This window comes from Chinchilla lanigera, unplaced genomic scaffold (assembly GCF_000276665.1).
Source record: "Chinchilla lanigera isolate Chin_1 unplaced genomic scaffold, ChiLan1.0 scaffold00003, whole genome shotgun sequence".
In the NCBI taxonomy this organism is placed as follows: domain Eukaryota; kingdom Metazoa; phylum Chordata; class Mammalia; order Rodentia; family Chinchillidae; genus Chinchilla; species Chinchilla lanigera.
Genome location: NW_004955404.1, coordinates 1719127 through 1736020, shown reverse-complemented (window position 1 = coordinate 1736020; position 16894 = coordinate 1719127). Strand labels below are relative to the sequence as shown.

The following is a 16894-nucleotide window of genomic DNA, read 5'->3' as shown; positions in this document are numbered from 1 at the left end:
ACAGCACCCTTTCTCTGTGCACGCCCTGTGGCACACCCCGTATTGGCTCATAGTCACCGTGTGCCAGTTTACCCCACACTCAGCTGGGTGGACCAAAGCGTCACCCAGGCTGTGGCCCCGAACATGCGGCAGGCTGGGGCTGCGCTCGGGGAGACAGGCTTTGCTGCGGGTGGGTCTGGTGTCCCTCCTGAGCGTCCTCATGCCACGGGACACGTCCCCGTGCACGTCCAGAGGGAGAGAGGTGGGAGCCCAGGGCCACCTCAGCGTCTCTTGGAGGAGTCAGCCTTCTCCGAGGGCGCCATCTCCGGGTTGGAGTAGCTGGGCAGCTGAGCCTGGCCTCCGCGTCCCTCAGTGAGTTCCCAGGGTGTGGTGGGGAGCAGCGAGCCATCATGTCACCACGCGCAGCCTCCCGTGTGTCCCTGTCGGCCACAGCCTGTCCTGTTCCTCTCTCCAGCCCCACCCCCTTACCCTGGCTGACCTAGTCACCCCCAGGGCTCGGGTGCAGCCCAGGCCCTTGCGTCTCTCCCTTTGAGTCTTCTGACTTCAGTGCCCATGTGAGGGGTCTGCATCCATTTCCAGATGCCCAGGGGTCCTCTAGGGTCACCGCTCCCCTGGGACTCCTGCCGTCCGCCACTGTGGGTCATGAACTTCCTGTCATGAATTGTGTCTGCCCCGGACCTGTGCTGATGTCTTGGCACCTGGCACCTGCGAATGTGGCCTTATTTATAAAGAGGGTCTCCACCAGGGGGTCGTTAGGATGAGGTCACACTGGGTAGGAGGAGCCCCTGCTCTGACACAACTGGTGTCCTTACAGTGGGACGCAGAGGAGAGGCCACTCTGGGATGAGGACGCCGCGGTGGGCTTGGGGCGTCTAGGCAGGGGCAGTAGCAGAGTCTCTGGAACTGTGGGACCACAGCCCTGCCAGCACCACGATCCTAGACATCAGGCCTCTAGAACTACATGGCAAAAAGTCCTGTTTCAAGACCCCCTTCATGGCATCTATCAGCTCCTTTCTGGGGTGGCAGTTCTTAGAAGGGACAGGGAGCAGGAGGTGAGCCCCACTCCTTGAGCCCGGCCAGGCTCTCTCCCTGGGGACAGGAGAAGGGTACTGAGAGGTCAGCAAGGCAGGAGAGGGGTGCACTGACTGTCCCTGCCCTGCGGCCCTCCCCGGGTCCTTCTCCAAGAACTCTGAGCCCAGAGTGTGGGGTCGTCTGGCCAGGAGGAGCCGCTGTGGGGACACGGTTGCAGGGTGCAAAGGTGGGAGCAGCTCCCCTCTGCCCAGCCCTGCGCCCTGCTCTGCCCACGGCTCTCCCCAGTGATCGCCGGCCGCCGGCTTGTCTTGCAGTCTACGTGCACCTGTCCTCCATCTTGCTCGTGGTCATCATCGTTGCCTTGGTCATCGCTCTCGTTAACAAGTGGGTCCTGTTCCTCTCTGTCTCCCTCCTTCCATCCCCCTCCCCCCTCTGCCTCCCTCCCTCCCCTCCCCGTCTCCCTCCCTCCGTCTCCGTCTCTGTCTCTCTCTGTCTCTGTCTCTGTCTCTGTCTCTCCCTCTCTCTGAGAGGCGGGGGCTGGCTCCTTCCCTCGGGAGCCCTCGCCATGGCCATCACCTGGCACTTGGTGGCTATCTATGCTCCAGGTGCTCGGCCTTCCTTGCTCAGCCCCTGGCCGCTGTGGCAGGTGGGGGCCGTCCCTTACTGGGGAGAGCAAGGGTCCCCTGGTACCTGCAAGGGTAGCCATGTGTGCTCAGCCTCTGGTGTCTCTCGGGCCCCTACCACGCTGTGAGTGCAGGCTAAGTCCTGCCATGGCACACGTCCTACCTACCACGGATGCAGTCTTGGGGATGAGCCCTCCTGCACTGCCACAGAGGACCACAGGCTCAGGCGCTGCGGCTGGTCGCTGTCCCCAGGCCCAGGCGGCATTGGCACCCTCACCTGGCCCAAGCACCTGCCACGCTGGGCCCCTTTTGCAACTTAGGTGGCGTCTCGCAGCAGTGGGCAGCACCCTCCCTCGCAGCCTGACCCGCTGTGATGTGCAGTGTGATCTCCCCCAGAACCTAATGCGAAACGGGCAGGGGGAGTCGGGAGGACGCTGGCCCCAGAGCACCTGTCTCCTACTTCCGACTGTGACGGAGACCCTCTCCCCGCAGGATAGTCCAAGAGAGGAGGAAGCAGAAGGAGGCTGTTGAGGAGACGCTGCCCCCTGAGTCCAGCAGTGAGCCCGTCGAAGAATCCCTGGCACCAACCGGTGGCTCTGTCTCCAAGAAGAGCGACGAGGGCGCGGAGGAAGGTAGGCCCCGGGCTGTCATGGGCTGGGCAGCCTATTCTGGCCTCTGGATCTTCCAGGAAGACGCTGGGCAGCCGGCTGGCTCTGTCGCCCTCTCCAGCTGCGGTTCAGTTTGGGCGGAATTCTATCCACAGGACTTCGGAGGGGTTTGTCAGGGCGGCTGCCTTGGGCGCGGTTCTTTGTCGCTTGCTCATGTGCTGGGGTCAGTGCCGTGGGGACCGCGGGCAGCATGTGGCACGGGTGACTGTCCGGCAGCGCTGCAGGTGGCTGCTGGGCATGGCGGCTGAAGGAGGGACGACGGCTCCCGGCCCTTGCCGGTGGCTTCTGGCTCTTCTGTCCAGCGTGTGTGCGGCAGGCACCCGTGTCGCTGCCATCAGCCCCGTGGATTCAGTCGCACTCAAGCCCTTGAGGGTGTGGGTGTGGACAGTGGTGAGGCCCCACCATCCCACCCAGTGCCACACCCGTATGGTGATGGCTGGTGCCCTGGACACACGCCCACTTCGTCCCTTTGCGGCCAGGAGAGAAGGGACGCGGACAGAGGCTTTCGCCAGCCGCCACCCGGCTCTGAGTGTAGACGTGTGGCCGCGTGCAGATGTGTTCCGCCTCCCAGACCGCTCTGCGTTCCAGCTGCGACACACAAATTTTTGTTTCTAATGTAGGGGAGGAGGAAGTGCAGGAGGAGGAGGAGGACTGATGTGTGCAGGAGGACGTGGAGTGCCCAGAACTGGCCCCGCACTGCGCAGCAATGGCCCCTAGTGGGGCTGTGCGGAGGGGCCACCCAGTGAGGCAAATAAAGGTATTTTGAAAGTTGCTTCCGGCCTCAGTCCTGAGTTGCTTTAGTGAGTCATTTTAGGAGTGGGTAAGCCATGGTGAGGGCGGGGAGGAGCCCGGGGCCAGCTGCTTGCTGGTCACCAGCCCCGGACAGCTGGCTCGCAGCCTGGGCCTGCGGTGTCACCGAGTCTCAGTCCTGAAGACCCTGAGCTCCTGCGGCAGGGAGGAGGTGCCACATGGATGCAGGCGCCCACAGCGTCCCCACTGAGCGGGCGAGGCCTCCTGACCGGCGGATGGAGCACGGTCTCAGCCGGGCCTCTTCCTCAGCCCCGCGCAGAGCTGAGGCCTGGGGTCTGAGGCTGGCAGGAGCTCCAGGGTCTGGACACTGGCCTGGCAGAGGGATGGGAGCAGGTCCAGGCCACTACTGCGTGGCCCTCCTGGTCCTGGTCCACCCCAGCGGTCTCTGGAGTAAGGCCTGTGCCCACAGGGCTGCCCTGGGAAGACAGTCCTGGGCCTTGGCACCTGGGGTGTGCTCAGTACTGGGTGGGGCTCCAGACAGGGTCCTGGGGCAACAGCCACACCCTCAGGGGCCAGTGCTTTCAGGAGACCGCAGGACCTGTCTGCGGACGCTGTCATCCTCCGTCCCTCTCAGGGTCCCTAGCCTTCCTGACCGGGCTTGGTGTGCGTTTTCTCCAGGTGCAGCTGTGCAGTGTGGGCTCTCGCTGGTCCGACTTCTTCCACCTAGGTTAGGTGCTCTGAGACCGGCCGTGTACATATGTGTGGCGACTGTTCCTTTGGGGTGAGCCTGCTCCCGGGCGTGGCTGGACGGCCCCCTGTTATCCCTTCACCGAGGACTGAAAGCTGTCCTTTCCAGCTGTTGGGTGTTAAAAGCGAAGCTGCTGTGAGCATCCTCGGCTGAGCCTTTGTGTGGATAAAGCGCTTTCATTTCTCGCAGGTAAATCCCCAGGCTGGCCAAGTGCTAGGGGAATATTTAACTGTTAAAGAAACAGGCTGTTTCCTGTCTCCTGTTCCTGCTGCACAACCTGAGAGCCAGGGTGCCACGCCCTCGTCACACTGGTACCTCAGTGTGTTGTGCGTTGGTCGTTGTGCCCGGCCAGGTGAGCCCGGCCGGCTGTGCACCTTCTGCAGAAATGGACGGGGTTGCTGTTGGTGCTCTGGTGACAAATGGCGGTGAGCACAGTTTGCGGAAAGTTGTTTGTCTGTGTTGACTGAGGTTGTTGGACCCTGTGTCCCTTGGAGGAGCGACTTGAAGATTTCTCCCGGTGTTTGCGTTCTCCCAACAGCATCTTTCAAAGACAAGTTCACTGCCGGGATGAACCCTAACGAGCTGCTTTTCATTTTGTGGCTCAAGTTCCCTTCTCTTTCTCAGTGTCTCTGGGTTCTTTCCTAACCCAGGATCCCACAGAGGCGCCCGCATGGTTTGGCACGTGGGGCTGTGGCCACTGTGGGACCAGGCACCGGGAGAGTGTGGCATCTGGCTTCGGGCTCTTCAGCTGACCTGGCGCGGCTTGTCGAGAAGCTGCCCTCTCCACAAACTGCTTCCCTCAGTTGACTGTGAGGTCATGGGTACTGTTCTGGCTGCCCTCCCGCTTCGCTCTTTGTGTTTGTCCTCGGCTGCCAGCCCCTCTCCCCTGCCACGGTGCTCTGTGATAGTCTTGACGTCAGGAGTGTCAGTCTTTGCGATTATTTTTCACAGTGCTCCTGGCTCCTCACAGCATTGGCAGTGCCCATCGGCTGTGGCAGCAGTGCAGCTGAGAGGTGTCACTAGGCTCCCGCTGAGTCAGTTGCCCTGTGCATCGGTCTGGGGACAGCTGTCTCCTTCCTGACCTGTGGCGGTGTCTCGGTGGCGTTTGAGAGCTTTCCGTGCTTTGCGTTTTTGATTACTTTGTAAATTGTATTGTGTCTCCAATTTCATTTCCTGATTTTTCGCTGCCAGTGGAAACACAGCTGCCATTTGTGCAGTAACCACGTGTGGAGAAGGACACTCTATGGTTACTCTTTCAATGTATTACCTCAGGCTTGACCGAGCCATGTGATTGGTTCTGGAGGAAGTCTAGCAAAATCACTGGTGGAAAGGAAATGACTGCAGAACCTGTGTCCCTGTGGAAAGCTGTGGGGCAACACTAGGTGGTGTGCTGAGGTATGCCCGGAGGAATGATAACATGAGGGCTACCTGAGTCAAGTCTTATTTCTGTGGTAACTGAGTTGTATTGTCCTTGCTAAACTTGATAGCCTCCCATTTGTAATAGCTGTGTCCTTTGTTCTTTCTCAATAAAAGGCTATTGAAAATGGCAATCGGGGCTGCAGTCCAAGGGGCTGCAAGCCCCCTGATCCCAGAATTTTACCTCTCTTGTTTTGCTTTTTTCTTTTGCTTATTTATTCCTCCATGGGAACCTCATTCTTGAGACCGGTTCACCCTGGACAGAAATGGATTATAGACCGACAACCCTGAACTTCTGGAGTCCTCACCTCGGGCTTGCGCTAGCCGAGACTTCTGCGGAGGGGACTGTTGTAGGTGCAGATTTCTCTTTTAAAGAGCCCAGGGTGTGTGTGATGTTACTTACTTTCTACAGGACAGTCATGTCCTCTGTGGACAAAGACAGCTACACATGGTACACTTGGTCCAGTCTGGGGGTTTCCCGTTTCCTCTTCATGCCTCAGCTACTGGCTGGGACCCGCGGGGCAGCCCTGAGCGGAGGGACACGTGGACCTCCCTGCCTTATTCCTAACCTTCCTGGGAAAACATCCAGTCTGCGGCATCAAGCTGAGTCTGAACTGCACGTCTCCAGTAGATGCTGTCTGTCAGCGGAAGTCTGCTTCCTTCTCTTCCTAGTTTGCCAAGCATTTAGGTAAAAACTAGATACCAGCTTCATTCTATCGATGCTTGCTTTCTGTGTCATTTGGGATGAATAGCTGGCGTTCCTTCCTCAGGTTGCTAAGGGTGAATCCCACAGACCTTCCGTGGTTGATGCAGTCTGCCTGGAGTTTACCTCTGCAGGGCCAGAGCTCATTTGTTGGTATATTGCTGGAAACTTCCAAGGTCTGAACATGTCCCTGGAAATTCAGATGTTGGGAACATCATCCCAGCACTCCGGTGTTGGGAGACGATGCCTAGGGAGAGCGTGGGGCCGTGAGGACCCTGCCCCGGGGAAGGTGAGGCTGTACCGGGGAGTTTGCCTTTCGCGGGGGAGGCCTGGACAGGAGACACCACTTCCTGCCAGGACGAAGCTGGAGGCCTCGCCGGGGCTGAGCCTCAATCTGGACTTGCAGCCTCTGGATCTGGGAGAAATTGGTTTCTTTTCTTTAAATGTCACCCAGTTGTGGCATTTTGCTGTAGCTGTGGGCTACAGTGGGCGAAGACTGCAGCTGCCTTTGAGGATTGTTTCGCTGTTTACGGGAATTACTTGAAGAAGCCTGCGTCTGTGTTCTCATAGCGGCTGGCCTGTAGCCTGCATTTCCTATGGTGTCTTCTGTGGTTTTGGGGTCAGTGACGTTGAAAAGCAGCTCCTCCTCTTCCATTTTCTGGTTGTTCGTGTAGAATTAGTGTGGTCTTTTCCTTGCCTGTCTTGTGGAATTCACCCACGACACCCTGAGGCCAGCATATGTGCTAGTGGGGGATCTTAGGCTGTGAGTGTGATTTTAATGCTTAGATGTGCAGTATTTGGGTAATCTGTTTTCCTCCCAGCCACACGCTCTTCCTTTTAAGTGGGATTGGGAGGTTTGTGTCTTTGAAGGAATGTGTCCCTTCTGTCTAGCTGCCCGGACTTTCTGGCATCAAACCATTTAAAAGTGTCCCTGAGGAGTGCCCACGGGTGCAGCCATTTGTCATTTTTTTTAGTTATTTTTATTGATCTTCTGAAAGAATCAGCTTTGGCCTCCTTTCTGTTTTTCATTTTCCTGTTTTACTGATTTCTGATTTGTTTTATCTTTGTGTTTTTTGGGGGGACAGTCGATTAATTTTTCTTTTTTGTTTGGTTTTGGTTTTGTTTCTTTTAGACAGGGTCTTGCTATGTAGTTCAGGCTGGCCTTGTACTTGCAGCGATCTTCCTGCCTCAGCTTCCTGAGTGCTGGGATTACAGGTGTGTACCAACACACCCGGCTAATTGCTTTTCCTTATTTCTTAGGATGGCATCTGAAACCTTTCTTCTTGCTAAAATAAGGACTCAGTGCTCAAAGGTCTCCCTATAAATATGCCTCACTGAGATGGGTGGCGTGCCCTGCACATTCCTACATACTGTTTCATTTTCATTCAGCTCAAACATTTCTTAGTTCCCCTTTCCAGTTCTTCCTGGACCCTTGGGTTGCTCAGAAGTGTGTTGTGTAGTTTGGGGATTCCTGGTGTTTTTTCAGATGTGCTTTTGCTGTTAGTCTCGTGTGACCCCACAGTGTTCAGACAACACAGCTGGTGTGACTGTTGTTCACTGGGCCGCCCAGGTCCTGTGGATTCAGAGAAATAGGGACGCTGCTGTTGTCCCGGGGATGCTCTGTGGAGAGCTAACGAGACTGAGGAGGCTGAGAGTCTTGCAGTCTCCTATATTCTTACCAATTTCCTGTGTCTTTTGTCAACTGCTAAGAAGGCCCTGTTCTGCGGCCCACAGGCCCTGCATGATCTGACTCCACCCCCTCTCCCCCACCTGCACGAACACCTTGGCCCCTTCCGTCACCGCCACACTCAGAACACCCGGGCTCAAGGCCTTGTGTCCACCCCACCCCACCCTTGGTGTTGGTCATGTTCTTGTCTCTAGGACACAACACCTGATGCCCACATTTAAAGGTGGCGAGGTTTATTACAGTGGGTTCAGCCCGTGGTTGGCTGGCTCCAAGGTAGAAACAGCATGGCGGACAGGCCTCGGGGAGGAGAGCTGCTTGTGCTATAGCATTGAGGAAGCAGAGAGAGCAAAGGGAGGAGCCAGGGACAAGAACACACCTTTCTAGGTCACACCCTGTGATCTGCCTCTTCCAGGCTCCACCTCTGAACATATGAGACTTTTGATGGACAATTTATATCTAAACCAAAGCAACTGCTACACTCCTCCTAGTTCCTCTCACCCAGATGCCTGCACAGGTCCCCTGCCTCTGTGGGCTTCCAAGGTTGTCCACACTGCGGCCTTCCTGGCTGGACCTCATGCCCTGGCCACTTTGCCTTCTCCTCAGTGCCCACCTGCTTACCCAGAGTGCTTCCTCCCCTGTCTCCCCGTGTTCCGCAGACATGAGTGCAGGTGTGGCGGGGAAGGTGTCCACGTGTGCCTGAGGTTTCTGTGCAGTAGGAAGTGGGTGGCACTGCTCAGCCGCCCGCTGTGCTGTGACCCGACCCCTCCCTCTCTCCCTGCTGAAGATTTCAAGTGTTTTCCCAGACAGAAAATGTGGTTGACACAGATTCTCAAACTGTTCTTTCCAGTGTACTCTTATGTCTGTCCTCCAGCTCGGATCAGGGTGCGTATGAAGCCTGGAGCGTGATCCAGTGCTGAGCCCATACCCAGGTGGGGTGGGTGGAAAGAGGGACTGGATTTGCCACTGTGGGCTGTGTGTGAGTGCAGCGACGTCACGCTGGCCCCATTAAAATGCGCAGTGGATACAGGTGAGTGGAAACGCACTTAAACAGACAGTGTGCCTGAGTACTGTGTGTAGCTGTAATTTTATCCCTACCTGATTAGTCTGCCTGAGCAAGAACCCAGCAGCATTCTCTGAGAGCCACCAGCTTGTGAGTCGCCTGGAGGAGAGTTAGGCGGAGCGCGGTGGGAACCCTCACACCCTCGTTCTTCAGCCCCCTGGGGCACTGGTCTCCGGGGTGGGGGGCGTTCCTTGGGCCCTGATACTGCTCTGGGTTTCCTCCTGGAGCTGGGACTAGGGCTGATCCAGCCACTTCCACCCTGAAGGCCTCCACCCGTGAGGGAGGGAGCAACTGTGGCCTTTCTGCTGGTGTCTGGGCCCACAGTCACGTGGGCCTCGAATGAGACAGACTTAAGCCAAGACAGATGAGTCTTGGACCTTGATCCCCTCTCTGGGCAGTGGACTGTGTGACATTTTGTGCTTCTGGGGTTGGCAGGAGGTCAGAGCCCACGTTCAATAGTCCTTGCTTCTCTTTCCTTGTCCACTCACAGCCACTCTGACAGCTGTCAGCAGGTGCTGCTCAGAGAAATCCAGAGGTTATAAGTGTATTTCATACGGAGCATTGTCCTCCAAGGGCCGCTCCTTCCAGGAGCCAAGGGGGCCCACAGTCTGTGGAGCAGTGTGTGGTTCTGGGACCTGTATATGGGTGTGAGCCTAGAGTCCGCCTCCCTCTACCCTGAGCTAGGCGGGGCGGGGGTGCCCATCTCTTTCTGTGACCTCCACAGACAAGAAGCCATTGCTCAAACCACAGAGGCCTCCACTGATGACCAAGTGACCCCTGTACCTGGCTGCCCCCTTCCCCAGGGAGGTCAGTTGCTGTGCTGTAACAGTAACATGGGCAGGTATGACCTCTGCTGGGACCCAGGAGGGTCACTGTGTGGTGGGAGAGTCCTGGATCTCAGCCTCAGTGGGTCACGTGGGGCCATGCGTGTGGTGCGTGGCACAGAACACTGGCCATGCGTGGTCAACACCTCTGCAGCTGCTACACGTGGGGGCACAGAATTTTCTGTCTCACATCTGAAACGTGTGACCCCATGCTTCTTTCAGGTAAAAGTCATAAAAGTGTAAGAAGCAGCTTTCTGAGTAAAAAGTGGACAAAATGCATCCCCACACTAAAACCCCAGCAGAACAGACCTTAGAGATGACGAAAGTGTGTGGCCCTCGCCTGACCACAAAGGGAAGGGGTAGTCCCTGCGCGGTTTCAGAGCTGCCGGTTGAGCAGGCTTAAGGTACAGCACACGTGGAAATGCGGGTCAGAACTGGATGCCTGTGGGCGACACCGGGGTACCACAGCTGTCAGGTCTGGGTGCCTCCAGGAACAGGTTTATTTTCCCGGCTGTCATACAATACTTTTTTAAAAATCAATAATGAAATCCTGAAAAGGAAGCTGGGCTCTCTTCAATAATTCAAGGTTCCTTAATTATCTCACATCTTTTCCTTTGTGTGTTCTTTGCAGTGTGATCCAAATTTTAACAAGAAAATCCTTCCACTTTTATGACTATTGCACCACTGTATTTGAGCTATCTTCATATTGACGAGGCTGATAAAAATAGAAAATTGTAAAAGGCTCTGGCATCAGAGACTCGGGGCTTCCTGTGGAAAACTCTTTTTTCCCGTGACCTTTTCTCTTCCACACCCTCACTGGTTTCCCTCCCAAGGACAGAAACCTCACACGATCTTTTTTCCAAAGTCTCTTTATTGCTTCCACTGCACCTCTAACAATGGATCGCTGGGTCCTTGCCTTGACTCTGTGTCACTAAATGTGGGAATAAAACAGCAAGCTCAGCTGGGCGCTGTCCCCTTCCTGGGCCGGCCGTGTGCTGTGGCGTGACTTCCGTGAGGATCACGCTGCTCTCACTGAGGCCTCTGCCGTCCATGGCCAGCGCAGGCGGTCACTGCCCGAATGAACCCCAAGCAGTTCAGAAGATGGGCGCCTTTCTGGCAGCCCCTGGTGAGGATCGCTTTAGTAAGTAAAATCCCAACTGCGTCTCACAGGCGGCTCTGTGGGGTGAGCAGATGCAGCCTGGCCACCCCTCCCAGATCTTAATTTGCCTGTGAGATACGGCTGGGCAGACCGGGCCAGGAGAGACGACGGGAGGGGAGGACTTCGCAGTGCAGGTCGTGTGACGGGGAGGAAGCCTCAGCAGTCCTGTGGGTGGAGGGAGAGGGAGCAGGGGAGAGGATGACGGCGTGCGGACTGATGAGCCACCCCGTCATGGGTCCCCCGCCACACAGCAGGCTGTCTTGTCCTCTCCGACTGCCGTCCAGGGGGATTTGTGATCAAGCCAGTGCCTGGTGTCACACTGTCATCAGGGCTCCCAAGTGGACTTAGACTGTCTCCAAAGTCCACGGCCCTCAGCACACGCCCCTTCGCAGCCCCTGCCCCGGCTCCTCCCACTCCACCCAGGGAGCAGGCAAACAGCCACCTTGCCGGGTCCGCACTTTTGCTTCTCAGCAGCCCCAGGTCTCTGCTGCAGGTGTGGGCAAGCCCTGGTTGGGGGGCGTGTGCCGTGCACGTGTGTTCTGTGAGTTGTGCTGAATTGAGCATGATCAAAAATACAGCGCATGTTGATATTGAAGAATTACGACAGGAAAAGACGCATTGCCATGAATCCACTTCCAAACACTCTCTCACTTCAAACACACTGGTCCCGTCATCCTTGCTGCTTTCTGTAGCGGCTCTGGCCCTCTTTCCTGGCTGCCTTGATATCCTGAATCGATTAAAACGTTTCCCTTTCATGGTCATTTTGACTTGGGGGAGGCTCCCGAAGTCGCACGGTGCCGGATCCAGTGACTAAGGTGGGTGAGGGCGCAGCGTGGTGTTGGTACCCAGCCTGCCTTTCTGCTGGGTGGCGCCCGGCAGTGTTCACTGTTTTCAATCACTTCCCTTTAAAATCAGGGGCGAGGACTCCAGAACTGACTCTCAAAGTGGCAGGAAGGATGGCATGAGTGTGTTCAAGGTGAAAGGGAGGATTTTGAGGGGGGTTGCTGGGGTGGGTCTTCTGCTATAATACAAGTGTGAACATTTAGACACTCAGCTTGTGCACATGGGACACTGTGGTGCCCTCATGTGGACCCACGCTGCCCGCTTCCTGCCTGGGCAGTGATGAGGATCCAGGGTCACTGCTGTGGCCCCCCAATCCCAGCCCAGCCCAAGGGTGGCGATGTCTCCTGCTGGCTGTGAGGGCCCCTGGGGTGCCCACTGTAGGGTGCCAGGGCTGATGGGACTGTGCTAGGTCCCCCATCAGCCCAGGCTTGAACCCAGGCCAGGGACGGAGGGGCCGTGCGCAGCGAGAGCCTCCCCTGGTGCCTCTGTGTCCCACACGAGCACTGTGGCAGGAGCCACACACCTGAGCCATTGACACCCTGCGGCCACGCAGAAGGAAAGTAGAGGAAGCTGAGTCTAGGATTTGATATAGTTTGAATCCAGCTGTACCCCCAAAGCCTCATCCACCCGGAAGCAGGGCTTGTGGGCGCCACCCAGGGGTGCTCGCCTGTACTGAGCCTTCGGACGGATTTTGGCTCAGAGATCCTGGAGGAAATGACCGCTGCCTCCGGAGTCCAAGCAGCGTCTCCTGAGCTGTCCCCAGTGTGGAGTGTGGCTTGCTGCAGTGAGCACTGTGGTAAGAGAGCAGCCTTCAGGACATGCTGTGTCAAGGCGAGGCCAGCAGCAGCAGGGGCAGCCGGTGTGGGAGCACCGTCCACGTTGGCCGCCAGTGCTTGGGCAGCGGGGCAGTTCATCCTCGGGGCTGTCCGTGGCGGAGGCTCACGGGCCAGACTGTGGCCCACAGCTACCGGCAGGCATGTGGCAGCTCCGCACCTCGCCTGCGGTCAGGGCGGGGAAGATCGTGACCCCCAGCAGAGGTGGGGTTGGTCCAGTGCCTGGCTCTGCTTCCATCTCACGGGTGCCATGAGGGGCTGCCTTTGTGAGGCCTCAGAATCCAGCTGGGGTCTCTCCCCCGGCCTCTCACCTTGCTTTCCACAGCTGTGCCCACACCGGGGCAGACCGAGCGTGCCAGTACAGTGGTGCAGAGCGAGTGAGAGTGCTCCGGGTGGGCGGGCATTCACCTGACGCCCCATCTTCTATTCTGCCACTCGGAACCCCTCAAACTTGCACAAAAGTTGCAGGTTGTGGTGCAAAATTTGTCCCCACTGAGCCATCTCAGAATAGAATGTTGACCTACTGCCCTCCCCCAAATATTGATGCAATCACAGAGGTGGGGTCTGGGTAACCGCAGCCCAGCTAGCGTTACCAGGTCACCAGGCTGCCCCTGCCACCTCTCCTCCTGCCTGCCAAGTTCCGGGCCGGAGGACAGGTCTGTCCATACCCTGGTGCTCCAGGTCTTCCTCAGCCCAAAACGTCCCTCAGACCTCCCGACTACCTAGAGGAGGTCACTCTGAAGATTATAGGTCGGCTCCTTGGCGGGCTGTGCAGCTTCCCCCGGTAGGCCAAGGTCAACCCCCTGCGTGGTAGGCGTCGCAGCTAAGGTGTGTGGTGGGTGAGCTTGTCTGTGTCAACCTGATTGGCCTGGGTCATGGGGGCGTGACCTCCGCATCTGCATCTAGTCCCTCGCTCCTCTCTCTCTGGCGCTGTTCCTCTGCTTCCTGGCCCAGCTGAGCAGCTTCGCTCGCCACACCCTGCCACCCTGCTGTTCCCGCCTTGGACCAGCTTACCACGGGCTGGATCCCTAGAACACTGAGCCACATTAGCCCTCTCTCCTTACGCTGTAGGTGTCAGGTGTCGTGTCCCGGTGATGGACAGCTGACCAATATGGGTGTCCTGCCAGTTGTCAGGTGCGGTGAGCAGCCTTCTTGCTCACTTCGATCACTTGACAAGGTGACATCCACTAGGCCCATCCATTAGGGATACACACTTTTCTTTTCTTTTCTTTTTTTTGGTTTTTCTCCGGTGCTGGGAACCGAACTCACGACCATGCACTTGCCAGGCAGGCGCTTTTGCCGCTGAGCTAAATCCCCAGCCCCTCTTTTATTATTTTTTGAGACAGGGTCTCACTTTGTAGTTCAGGCTGGCCTTGAACTTGCAATGATTCTCCTGCCTCATCCTCCTGACTGCTGGAACTTCAGGTGTGTGGTACCATGCCCAGGAGGAATACATATTTTAAACACACACACACACACACACACACACACACACACGCACTCACGTTGTAGCCTTAGGTCTCTCAGTATTTCACTGAGTGTGCCGAGATCACATAAGTAGAGCCATGCACAGGATGGCGTGTGTGACAAGACCCTCCGTCCTGACACTAGTGGAAGCATTACTGCAGCGACCTTCCCCGTCCTTGGTGACTTCTGCGGTGAGCTTGCTCTCTTTTCCTCCCAAGGGGGCTGTGCTTCAACACTGTGTAACTGTCCCTACAGCTTTGCGTTACAGGCGTGCTTGTGTGGTCATGCGTGCTCGTGCTCCCCTGCCTTGACTGGAAGCGGCGGCCTCACTGGTGACCCCACCATCATTGGCCGCTTGCTGCTGCAGCTGCAGGCCGGCTCCGTGCCCCTTGGCAGTGACAGGCCTCGAGGCCCTCCTGACGCAGTGTGGTGCCCCTATTCCTGGGGTCTTCCCCCAGCCCTGTGGCCGGTGCTCCTCAAGAGCCCCCGCTCCCGTTTCTGGGGTGCCTTGTGCTCCGGTGCTGGGCTCAGCCTAACTGGGCGGAGAGAGCCCGGCGGGGACTCTGCTCACTCCGAGGTGGACACTGCCGTGCCGGCTCTGCGGGGACTTCTGTCCCAGCCGCTCTGGGGACCAGCCCAGCCCTTCCGGCGCCTCCTTCCCAGGCGGCAGTGCTGTCGCCAGCCTGAGGCTCGAGGCTCTGCAGCTCGTCTCTGCGCTCTCTCTTCCTCTCCTCTGTTGGTTTCAAAAGCCCGCTTACTTCTTTTGAATTCGTCCTGGAAGAGGCTGAGTCAAGCTGTGGCTGCTGCGGGGCTGCCGACTGCAGAGGAACATCATCTCCTGGCCTTCTCCGGGCTGGTTGCTATGGGAACCACATTACAGAGGAGGCTTTGTCTCCTCAGATTCCCTTTCAAAGGGGGTTGCGGAGGTGTGAGCGTCTCCAGGCTGGGAGAGCCCTTCGGCGCTGTGCTGGTCTCACCCACGCGGGTACTGTTCCACGTGTGTCTTTAGTCCTGTAATTTCAGGAGGAAAATACTGAGGAGACAGTCCTCACACCACAACATGTGTGTTCTGCATAAACATGTGCGGGTGTGTGCATATGTGTACGCGTACACATGCATGTGTGAATATGTGTGTGCCCGTGTGTGTATAGAATGAAGACTTCCTCTTTGGTTCTCCTGGGCACTGGGCAGGCTTTATCAGGCCCTGGCGTCCTATGGCTGTTGTCCTGTCCCTGTGTGGTTGGCACTGGGGGACGCTGGCTCTCACTGGCCCCAAGGCTGACCCGAGGGTGGGTGGCTGCAGAGGGCCCACGTCACAGCGCCACCTACTTGGCCAGGAGTGGGGAGGGGCTGCTCCAGGGTCACATCCTGTGGCTGGCAGGGGTGGACAGCAGGACAGTGTTGTCACCGTGGACCCTCAAGATGCTGATATAGTACATGGCAAAGTAAAAATCATAGTCAGTATTTTAAAAATGAAAAAAGTTGTGACAGCCGAAGACATTGCTATGAATTCCCTCAAAATCCCTCCTCTCACTTCGCACACACTCCTCCCACTGTCCTCGCCACTTCCTGCAGCAGCTCTGGAGTCCTCTCTCCTGAGGGTCTTCAGCTGTGCTGTCCCGACTGCCTTAGTACCCCAAGTGGATTCAATACATTTCCCTTTCATGGCCATTTTGACCTTGGGGACGAGCCAGGAGTCACACGGTGCCAGACCCAATGAATAAGGTGGATGAGGACACAGCGCCATGTTTTTATTTGACAGAAGTCTCTGTCAACCTCTGATCAGTGAGGCATGATCGAAATGCATAGCTGATATTTAAAAATGAGATTTGTTGCTGTAAAGGTCACGCTGCCATTCATCCCCTTTAGGCCCTTGGTCTCCCCTGGCTTTGAATGCACTGCATCATCTCCGGCAACTTGCCTTCCGTGCAGCAAGCGTGTACCGTGTAACCACTCCCCGCTCGGCCCCGTGTCTCCTGGTGTTGGGACACATTTCTCACAGCAAACCTGCCTGGTGCCAGCTGCCGCCTGCTCTCTGCTCAGCCGCCAAGCGGCCACCCCAGCTAGCGGTGGAAGCCGCGCCCTACAGCCCACACCCTGGCCCCGCGGTGCTACCCGGGGATGTGGCACTGTCTTCCTCGTTTCTGTGATGAGCAGAGGCGACTTCACAGCCAGGCGGTTCGTGCTGAGCACTCTCAAAGCGCCACAAGGCTTTTCACATTTTTATTGTTTAAATCTTTTTATTTTGAAGAGAGTAGTACATGAGAAATAGACAAACAAAAAAATATAACAGTAGCAGCATACCAGTATCATGAACATAAACAAATCAAAGCAAAAACATTCAAAGTGATACAGAGTCTCAACACAAATTAATACAAATCAACCATGGTTGTTACAATGCATATCGCTGTCCTCAACTACATTGCTCAGATTATCAGACGTAAGAATAAAAGATTGCTCAAATCATTAAAGAGAATAAGAAAATAATTCTTCAATAAAATCTTAGAGATAATATAGAGTTTCACCAAACAAGATGGTAGGAGCTCACCATTGTAATTCCATTGCACATTGTTACCTTCAAATCAGTTGCTCAGACCACCAGACACAAACATGCACAGTCAATCAGAACATAAAAAATTGTGATCATTAACTGTTGATTTCAATACACCATGAGACATCAGCAATACAGTCATCGCAGCTATTCATATATATATTTATGTTTTGCCTTCCTTCTTTCTTTTTTCTTCTTTCCCTCATCCCAGTCATTCCTTCCTTTGAGCAATTTCTTTCCCTTTCCTATCATCTATCATACGTTTTGAGTTTTACCTAGTCTTTCAGGTTCCTACACCAAGGAGACAATATGATGTTTACACATGTGGATCTGATTTATTTCACTTATGAGTGTGGTCTCTTCTTGCATCCATTTACCTACAAAAGACTCAAGTTTATCTTTTTAAATAGCTGAGTAACACTCCATTGTGTAGAAGTACCACATCTCTTTTATCCATTCCTCAGTGGATGGGCATCTGGGTTGTTTCCAAGATTTAGCTATAACAAATTGTGCTGCTATAAACATGGGTGC

At 56.0% G+C, this 16894-nt stretch overlaps 1 protein-coding gene across 2 annotated transcripts in view; it reads left to right on the top strand.

Moving 5' to 3' along the window:
* Positions 1-16894, top strand: part of Tex29 (testis expressed 29) — a 339812-nt gene that overhangs the window by 9695 nt on the left and 313223 nt on the right. Inside the window, exons 3-5 of one of the 2 annotated variants that reach the window (XM_013515713.1) lie at positions 1346-1415; positions 2147-2286; positions 2943-3096. In XM_013515713.1, the coding sequence (XP_013371167.1) occupies positions 1346-1415; positions 2147-2286; positions 2943-2977 (245 nt within the window). In that variant the 3' untranslated portion in view covers positions 2978-3096. Of the gene's footprint in view, positions 1-1345; positions 1416-2146; positions 2287-2942; positions 3097-16894 lie in introns of those variants that run through there. The other variant, XM_013515715.1, reaches the window with a different exon arrangement.